Source organism: Gadus morhua, chromosome 15 (assembly GCF_902167405.1).
Source record: "Gadus morhua chromosome 15, gadMor3.0, whole genome shotgun sequence".
Classification (NCBI taxonomy): Eukaryota; Metazoa; Chordata; class Actinopteri; order Gadiformes; family Gadidae; genus Gadus; species Gadus morhua.
This window is the reverse complement of record NC_044062.1, coordinates 9,089,405-9,099,404: the sequence shown is the minus strand read 5'-3', so window position 1 is coordinate 9,099,404 and position 10,000 is coordinate 9,089,405. Positions and strand designations below refer to the sequence as shown.

Below are 10,000 nucleotides of genomic sequence, written 5' to 3'. Positions count from 1 at the left end.
GCACGGCGTCCAGATCTGACTGGGCCGTAGCGTTTGGACCTCCACTGGCGCAACTCTGACCTGCTCTACTCTGTATCTAATCTCTCTACTCTGACCTGCTCTACTCTGTCTCTACCCTGACCTTCTTTACTCTGTCTCTGCTTTGTCCTGCTTTTCTCTGTCTCTACTATGTCCTGCTGTTCTCTGTCTCTACTCTGTCTCTACTCTATTCTGGCTTTACTCTGTACTGCTCTACTCTGTATCTAATCTCTCTACTCTGACCTGCTCTACTCTGTCTCTGCTTTGTCCTGCTGTTCTCTGTCTCTACTCTGTCATGCTGTTCTCTGTCTCTACTCTATTCTGGCTTTACTCTTTACTGCTCTACTCTGTCTTTACTCTGACACTACTCTACTCCCCTGCTCTTTGTCCTGCTCAGGTCAACGTGTAACAGACGTGATGTCTGAAGGTCGTATTGTGGTCTGAGGAGGAGGCTGAGGTTCTGCTTGTGGACTTGATACAGAGGTCAGAGGTCAGAGGTAAGAGGTCAGAAGTCGCTGGAGGTCTGGCCTACGGCCGGTGAATAACAGAACAAAACACAACACAGCAGAGCACTGGTTTCACCGTTTATCAAATTCAAGTCTGAACAAGAAATCCCACCTCTAGAAGAGGTTTAAAAAACCCGATAGAAATACACAACAATGGAATGCACACAAACACCCACACAGGTTCTGGACGACAGACTGGGCTTATTGGGAGCGAGTGGTGACTGCAGAGAGAGTTCTGGGCGATGAATTTTGCAAAGCTGTTTAAAGTCGACAGCCTAACATTTATGTTTTGATCTATCTGTGAATCATGACTTGGTATAAAAGGCGTGGCAGCCTGCTGTGAGGGCAGGGACCCCCTGCTGGTCTGTGTGGGGGAGTGATGGTGGTCAACATCCACACTCAGGAGAAAGAAAAGCAAGGCACTTGTATATCCACTCTCTCTCTAGAAACATCCAACCGTAACTCATGTAAAGAGCCCACATCGAAGTGGTGACTTCACCTAAAGGCGTAGAAAAATAGAGATTTCCCCCGTTAAACTGCTGCTGAATACTACTGGTTAATGGCACTGGCCCAGCGCTCCCAGGGACAGGAGGACAGGGGGGGTGACATTGGTGACATCATCCAGAGCCGCGGTGACATCACTGATTGGTGTTTGACATCACTCATAGGGTCTGGGTTTGGAAGGGCCCTGGTGGGTTTGATAAACTGTTCATCCCCTGAGACCTGTCAATCGGAGGAACACCCCCCCAAAACACAACCTCCCCCCTCTGAAGATCATATGAGCGCATCATCTATCCCTGGTCATATACAGTCTCCTCTTCATGGAAGATTACAAATTAAAAGGCAAACATTCATGGCTGACTTTATGTGGAAGGCCGCTGGCTTTGCATCGGTAGACGGAGGCCCTCTGCCTCAGGTGTGGAGCCTCAGGTCTGGAGGCTGAGGTCTGGAGCCTCAGATCTGGAGCATCATGGGACCAGGGGGTCTGGAGCCTCACGTTTGGAGGATGAGGTCTGGACCCTCAAGTCTGGAGCCTCAGGTCTGGAGCCTCAGGTCTGGAGCCTCAGGTCTGGAGCCTCAGGTCTGGAGCCTCAGGTCTGGAGCCTGAGGTCTGGAGCCTCAGGTCTGGAGCCTCAGGTCTGGAGCCTCGGGTCTGGAGCCTTGGGTCTGGGGCCCCATGAGGCCAACCGGGGGTCTGGGGCCTCAGGTCTGGAGCCCCATGGGGCCAGGGGGTCTGGGGCCTCAGGTCTGGAGCCCCATGGGGCCAGGGGGTCTGGGGCCTCAGGTCTGGAGCCCCTACGGGCCAGGGGGTCTGGGGCCTCAGGTCTGGAGCCCCATGGGGCCAGCGGGGGGTCAGGTGTTGGTCCAGCGTCCTCTCCGCCGTCCCGAGGGACCGGGCTCCACGGCCGTGGCTGCAGCCTCCTCAGACTCAGTGCTGTATGTTTTATTAAGTATCTGATACAAACTGGTGGAGAACTGGTAAGCCCAAAGGCTCCCAGTACCAGATCCCAGCAGAACAGTGTCTGTGGAGGGGCGACGCCCGGCCCATGTCCGGGGGGCCTGCCCTCCAACGGGTCCACCTGGGCCAGGGACTGGCCCTTGGGGACCAGGGGGGGCGGTTATTGCTTCAGGAGAGGATGGGTGGGATGGGGTTAGGGGGTCAGGGTAGAGGGGTCCAGGGTTAGGGGGTGGGGTTAAGGGGTCGGGTTAGAGGGGTCCAGGGTTTGGGGGTGGGGTTAGGGGATGGGGTTAAGGGGGGTTAAGGGGTGGGGTTAGGGGGTGGGGTTAAGGGGTGAGGATAGGGGGTGGGGTTAGGGGGGTCCAGGCTGAGGAGGTGGGGTTAGGGGGTGGGGTTAAGGGGTGGGGTTAGGGAGTGGGGTTAGGGGGTGGGGTTAAGGGGTGGGGTTAGGGGGTGGGGATAAGGGGTGGGGTTAGGGAGTGGGGTTAGGGGGTGGGGTTAAGGGGTGAGGTTAGGGGGTGGGGTTAGGGGGGTCCAGGCTGAGGAGGTGGGGTTAGGGGCTGGGGTTAGGTGGTGGGGTTGGATGGAGGAGCCAGAGCGCCTTGATCCCAGAACAGAAGAAGAAGAGGAGGAGCCGGCGAGCCTTCATCGCTGGCTGAGGAAGAGGAGGAGGAGGGCGGAGGTCAGCAGGTCATAGGATTAGTGGCCGGTGGCTGGGTGGTGTTAGGGACAGAGAGGTCACCGAAAGGTCACAGAGGAGTCAGGAGAAGGGAAGAAAATCAGAGGGGGGGGGAAGAAAAGAGTGAGGTTAGTTCAGTTAGTGAGAGAATGTGAAGGAATGACCTATGAGGAAGACCTGGACCAGATGCATCGTACACCAACCGCCCACAGTGGGAAATTTCCGAGCTGTCTACCAACATTTAACCTTGTCGTGCAATACAATGTAAGGTTTTGCTTGCTAAAGAGGCTAATGTAGCTTAAAATAACAATGACTAGACAATGACTGTTCTTCCCGACTCGTCGTGAAGCGATGCCCACAAAGACAAACGGGAACGCTATAGGTGCTACAAGCCAGGAAATTACATCACGCATGCATGATCGGGGAATCCTCTGGGCTCCATGACCCGCCTCACTGCCTCAGCCTGATCGCCGGATCAGTTCACGTTGTGTGCTAGTCTCTCAGTTCACTTTGGATATCCAGGGACGCAACTGGATAGGCCGAGAGCCAATCAGAGCCAGGTAACGGGCGACATATCGGCAGCAGGTTGTTTACGAAACAACCAGGTGGGTTGACCATGTCTGGTTCCCAGGCTAACGCCACCAGGATAACCCTACCAGGCTAATGGTGCGTTCGAGGTGCATAGGACACCACCCGCACGAGTTGCTCTTGTGACGTAATTTCCTGGCTTATAGCACTTACAGCGTTTGTCTTTGTGAGCATCGCTACACGACGAGTCGGGAAGAAGTCATTGGCAAACAAAACTTGACATTGTACTGCATGCACAGCAAGACCGTGCAATGCATTAATTGGTGACCGGATTAAAGCAGCAATGTAATCAAGTGTGTAATGCATATAAAATCGAAATTAAAACAACCAACATGGTACGAATACAAAGAAAATAACAAATTTTTGGTGCAGCCATCCTAGTTGTCGAGTCGTACGCTCATCCTGACTGAACTCGCTGGACTCTCAGAATCCCGAGATATTACGACTAAAAGGGGGCGTGCCTCAGTGAAATGTCAAAATTATGGGAGATTTCCAATGGTCCAACTCGTGCGGGTGGTGTACGAGGCATCTCGAACACACCATAATGCTACCAGGCTAATGCTACCAGGTTAAAGCTACCAGCCTAACCCTAACAGGCTAATGCAAACAGGCTGACCCTACCAGGCTAACGCTATCAGCCTAACCCTTACAGGCTAATGCAAACAGGCTGACCCTACCAGGCTAACCCAGGCTAATGACAGCAGGCTACCCCTACCAGGCTAACCCAGGCGAATGCTACCAGGCTAACCCTACCAGGTTTAACCGGGCTAGCCCTAGCAGGCTAACGCTACCAGGCTAACTCAGGCTAATGCTACCAGGGTAATCCTACCAGTCAAGCCCTCTACAGACTCATGTGGTTCCAAGGCTAACGCTACCAGGCTAACGCTACCAGGCTAACGCTACCAGGCTAACCCTACCTTACGGTGAACACACATTTTACTAACCCTCACCCTTATTTTATAGCAGTAAGAGAAATGCGAAAATAAATGTGTGCCAGTTTAGAAAAGGCTCTCATGTGCAGATGAGGCTGAAGAGGCTTTAGAGATGACATGATGGATGTTAGACAATGGTTTGGATTAGGGGGTTCATTGATTAAAGAGGTACACATTGTTGTCAACAGAACAACATAGATAATAATTTAGGGCCCAAACAGCGAGTTGTTGTTTTTTTAAAACCCAATGGCAGTTTTATTGTCTTTTTCCACAATGGTTTCTATGTACAACAAAACAAACATGGGACACCTTTGCTCTTTTCATACAAAGCAATGCTACTTGTGCTAAATAGCATTCAAGATGGCAGCCTGTCTACAGCTGGCGGCCCCAGCTTAAAGAGACAGTGGACAATTTACACGGTGGATTCAGATGCACTTGCATATAAACACTGGAAATAACCTTTTTTTGTTCGTATAAACCCCTATATATATATTCAAAAAATAGAGGAATATTTCTAAGTAGCACTATATAGCTGCTAAAATGACACTTTTTCCTTCCTGCAAATTGCCATCTAGAATATTTTGTCTATTTCTTTATTTTTTTGCAAAATACAAATAAAATCTGACATTTCATATACATTCCTGTTTTTATATTTTATATATATATATATATATATATTTATATATATACTTCAAGCAAAAAAGTAAATACTATTTTCTTTGCAACAATAACAAAAAAAAAGAAACTTACAGTAAAACATAAAAAATAAAGTCTCAAGTCAAATCATTTGTGTTTTTGTGGTAAAAACACGTTCATTCTCTGGCGAGGTCTGGTGGAGGATTCAGTTCAGACTAGACTCTGTTCCTCTGGAACATCTGAGCTTTGTGGGAGCGCTCAACACCTCTGTTCTGACGGGGCAGAGGAGCCACTACTCTAGATCTGTGCAAATAAACTCCTTCTATGCCATAGTCTCTCTCTCTCTCTCTCTCTCTCTCGCTCTCTGACTCTCTCTCTCTCTGTCGCTCTCTCACTCTCTCTCTCTCTCTGTCGCTCTCTCACTCTCTTTCTCACTCTCTCTCTCTTTCTCTCTCTCTGTCGCTCTCTCACTCTCTCTCTCACTCTCTCTCTCACTCTCTCTGTCGCTCTCACTCTCTCTCTCTCTCTCCCTCTCTCTCTCGTTCTCTCATTCTCTCCCTCTCCCTCCTCTCTCTCGCTCTCTCCTAAACAAGCACAGTTCAACAGAGAGGCTAGATCTGGTTTCTTTATCACTCAGCCTTGTTTCCCAAATCGAAAGTACCGTCCAGGATGTCTTCCCTCCTGGAATAAAGGAGGTGCATGTGCCCTGATCGGCTCCTTCCTGTCCTCCGCTCGTGGTGCGTTGTGTTTGACCGAGCCTCTAAAGACACTGGGACCTCCTCCTGAGGACAGCTTAGCCTCACAACATGGCCCCCGCTCGTTTACCTGGGGTTCGACCCCGAAGGGAAGACATGTTTGGCTACATGCTAACGCTAGCTGTTGAATAAAGACAACCGTTTCTCTCTCCCCCCCCCCCCCCCCCCCCCCTGCCCCCATCAGAACCGCTCCATAGCAGCACCGCTCAGACCCCACCCGACCCACACCCACCACCCTCTCAACCTCTGACCTCAGCGCCGCCCCTATCGGGGGGGAGGTTTTAGACAGGCGACCGTCAGGGTGATTGACACGTGGTCGATGTTGGCCAGGTGGGCGGAGCCTAGGCTTTTTTTGTGCAATTGAATCAGATTTGTGTCATTAATTTGTCAGTGTTATCCATTACTTAGCTTTTCGTTCAGTAGCTATTAAGGTTTGACCTTTTAGTAACCAACGAGCCCTCGCGTAAACACCTCCGACCGTTTAGGCGGTGCTTCTGATTGGCTAGGACATTTTAAACACAGGGGCCGCTATAAAGGGCCTGCGATTGGTTTCTAGTCTGAGATGTGAGTCGACGTTTTAAAGGTTTTCAAATCCATCATTAGATCTAAAAGAGCCTCTGCTCTCCAGGGAATTGGTTTAAGTCATTTTAAGGAGAATTGAAATGGGGATTTTACTTTCTTTTTAACTTGCATTTGTACGAATTTGAGTCTGGACGCGAACAGGAGCGCTTTTAATTACTTGTGATTACAAATTAGCTACTACTCAGATATATATCTATCTATTGATTAAATTCAAATTCATCATCACTAAAAGCATGTCAGGGATTAATTATTCAAAAAGGGTTTGTGTGAATTTAGGGTTTTACTGTCAACGCTTCAACCCCGCCTTAACGAGGTCGTTTAGGCAGAGGATGGCTATTGGCGAATGTCTAACGAGCCGGGGTTTAGAGATATACTCAGCTTGGGGAGTGGGGGGGTGGGGTTGCCATCATGGCCGTGTCAAAACAACAAAGGCAATATTTTAATACTTAACATTTTATGAATATTTAACGACATGTCAGGTGTCAGTGTGGGGCGCTTAGAAGAGCTTTTAGATTTTAAGACATAAAGATAAATTAGACGTGTTTAGGAGGGGACTAAAAACAAGGGGCCCGCCGGTCGTCATGGACACCACGAGTGTCATCTAAACGACGGAGCCCCCACATCGCTACGGCAACAACACAGCTAATAGTGAGCGTGCGTCTAAACAAACACGGCGTTAATCATCAGTCATAATCATTTATAAAATATTAGGTGGCCTAAGACCACCACAGAACGCCGAGGTCTCCCTCGGCCGTTAGAAGGTAGAACAAGGCGTTGTTTTGGCAGAGTGTCCGGTGCTCTGGCGCTCTGGGCCCTCCGCCCCGCTCCGTAGCATTCTGCTCCGGTTCTGTCCGGCTTTGGGGCCCCACAACCAACCCGGCCCCGGCCGGGATAGACCCCCCACGACCCGGACAGAGCCCTCCGTCGCCATCAGAACCTTGGTCCACCTTTCCTCTCCAGCCCCGGTCGTATCTAGGCCGAGGTTCTCATGGTGACGGTTGGAGTGATTCAGCTTTTCTACTGTACTCTATTGTGTTGTTGTGTACTCTACTGTGTTCTTGTATACTCTACTGCGTGGTACTGCGTTGTACTGGTACTGCGTTGTACTGGTACTGTGTAGTACTGTGTAGTACTGCGTTGTACTGCGTGGTACTGGTACTGCGTAGTACTGTGTAGTACTGCGTTGTACTGTGTAGTACTGCGTTGTACTGTGTACTGCGTTGTACTGTTTAGTACTGCGTGGAACTGTGAAGTACTGTGTAGTACTGCGTTGTACTGTGTAGTACTGCGTTGCACTATGTAGTACTGCGTTGTACTGTGTAGTACTGCGTTACACTGTGTAGTACTGCGTTACACTGTGTAGTACTGCGTGGGTGCTCAGCGGGGTGGGCGTGCTCTGGGTGGACTGAGGGACTGACCTCTGCCTGCGCTCAGCATCCTTTGGTAAGGATGGAGCCGCAGCCCGGGCCTCCGCACTTTAGTGGCTGCACCTGCAGCGCGGCAAACAGGAAACAGCCGCTCCTCAGCGTCCAATCGGATCAGAGCACAGCACAGCACACACACACACACACACACAACGGAACCAAAGGAAAGGGAGGAGGGATGTGCACCGGGTCGTGCTCCATCAGGAGTGGAGACAGCTTATCGTCTGTGAGGAACAGCGAGCAGATCAGTGTCTGAGAGGGACATCCACCACATGTCCATCGTTTTGGCTCCAGGTCTGTACACGTCAGACTCTGGGAAACAGTGTCGGTCCATCCCTCCGAAAGCAACCCAAAGTACACCACGAAACCACACGACACAAAGACACCGCAACACACAGACACACACACGCCCAGAACAACACATTATCCATAAATCATTACACATCACACGCGTTAAGGCACAAAACGATCTTCAGACAGAGGGGCTCTGACAGTGCTGGCCCCTGGGGGCGGGGTCCACACGGCCCCTCGTGGGGGGTCACCAGGGACCCGGTTCTGTAGGAGCAGAACCGAGGGAGGGGGGGTCTCTAATAGGCTGGCGGGGGTCCGAGTTTCTTAAATATAATACTGATGGCGCCGGAGAGCGAGAGAGAGAGAGAGAGGGGCGAGAGCGGCGAGGGAGAGGGGCGACTAGCTGATCAGGTGGGGGTCAACAGGAGGTCAGGTGGACAGGTGTGTGTGTGTGTGTCTATGTGTGTGTGTGTGTGTGTGTGTGTGTATCGCCTTTGGCGGGAAGACTAGAGTGAAGGACCAATGAGTAACGATCAGGTTTTCTGACTGATGTTCGTCTGTTTGTCTCGTCTGTCTGTCTATCCACCTGTCTGTCTGTCTGTATCGTCTGTCTGTCCACCTGTCTGTCTGTATCATCTGTCTGCCCACCTGTCTGTCTGTATCGTCTGGCACCTGTCTGTCTGTCGGTATCGTCTCTCCATCTGTCCGTCCACCTGTCTGTATCGTCTGTCCACCTGTCTGTCTGTCTGTATCGTCTGTCCACCTGTCTGTCTGTCGGTATCGTCTGTCTGTCCACCTGTCTGTCTGTCGGTATCGTCTGTCTGTCCACCTGTCTGTCGGTATCGTCTCTCCATCTGTCCGTCCACTTGTCTGTCTGTCTGTATCGTCTGTCCACCTGTCTGTCTGTCTGTATCATCTGTCCGTCCACTTGTCTGTCTGTCTGTATCATCTGTCCGTCCACCTGTCTGTCTGTCGGTATCGTCTGTCTGTCCACCTGTCTGTCGGTATCGTCTCTCCATCTGTCCGTCCACTTGTCTGTCTGTCTGTATCGTCTGTCCACCTGTCTGTCTGTCTGTATCGTCTGTCTGTCCACCTATCTGTCGGTATCGTCTCTCCACCTGTCTGTCGGTATCGTCTCTCCATCTGTCCGTCCACTTGTCTGTCTGTCTGTATCATCTGTCCGTCCACCCGTCTGTGTGTCAGAGGCAGCAGCAGCCCTTGGTGGAGCTGCCGTCCTGTTCTGGGCTGTTTAAACTCTTGTGAGGAAGGTTGAGTTCAGGTTTGATCTCCTTCCTCTCGGTGTGTGACTGTCAGCCAAGTGCTTCAAAGTAAAGTGAGGACAATAAATAAATAAATAAAGTAGTGTGAGGTCAAACAGGGTGCGGGTTTGATGTGTGTCTGTGTGTGTCATGGTGTGTGTGTTATGGTGTGCGTGTCTGTGTGTTACTGCCCTACTGCTCAGACAGACAATCCGCCGGGGGGTGTGGCCTGCTGAGGTCACTCTGAGCTCCCACCAGGTTCTGCTCACTGACAGAGAGGAGGAAGGAAGTCCCCTCATCTCTTACTCGCGCCCATCACACCTAGCATCAGCTGAAGGTCTCTCTCTCTCTGTTCTCTCTCTCTCTCTATCTCTCCCTCTTGGTTTTCCCCTCCCTCCGTCTCCCCCTCACTCCCCTCCTCTCCTCGAAGGACCGAGTGGGCGTGGCTTACTCTGTAGGGGGGAGGGGCCTGGATGAGGGGATGGGTCAGGGGTTTGGGGAAACAGGGTCAGGGTTCAGGGGTTCGGGGTCGGGGGGTCAGGGGTCGGGGGTCGGTGTGCCCGGGCCCTCTAGGAGGTGTGCCGGAGCAGCAGCGTGGGGGTGGGGCTCCACTGGGCGTGCAGCTGGTGGTGGTGGTGGTGGTGGGGTGTGGGCGAGCACTCACAGGAGCAGGGCTGCAGGTGCTTACCTAGCACCCCGGCCGAGTCCAGGGGGTACTCCACCAGGGAGCCGGCCGGCGCCAGCGCGTACGGGTAGTCGTAGGGCGAGGCGTAGATCAGGCCCCCCTCAGGGCCCTGGGGCAGCAGCGTGGCCCCGCCCGGGTGGGGGGCCCCGTTGGGCATCACCGTCTGGATCTGGCGGATCAGCGGCA

General features: G+C 52.0%; 2 protein-coding genes across 3 annotated transcripts in view; one reads left to right on the top strand and one right to left on the bottom strand.

Moving 5' to 3' along the window:
* LOC115559454 (neoverrucotoxin subunit beta) overlaps nt 1-10,000 on the top strand; it is a 544,561-nt gene that overhangs the window by 208,856 nt on the left and 325,705 nt on the right. The window lies entirely within an intron of this gene.
* qkib (QKI, KH domain containing, RNA binding b) overlaps nt 8,927-10,000 on the bottom strand; it is an 18,329-nt gene continuing 17,255 nt past the window's right edge. Inside the window, exon 6 of the mRNA XM_030378208.1 lies at nt 8,927-10,000. This exon is cut by the window's right edge and continues 117 nt beyond it. Within this exon, the coding sequence (XP_030234068.1) occupies nt 9,699-10,000 (302 nt within the window). The 3' untranslated portion in view covers nt 8,927-9,698.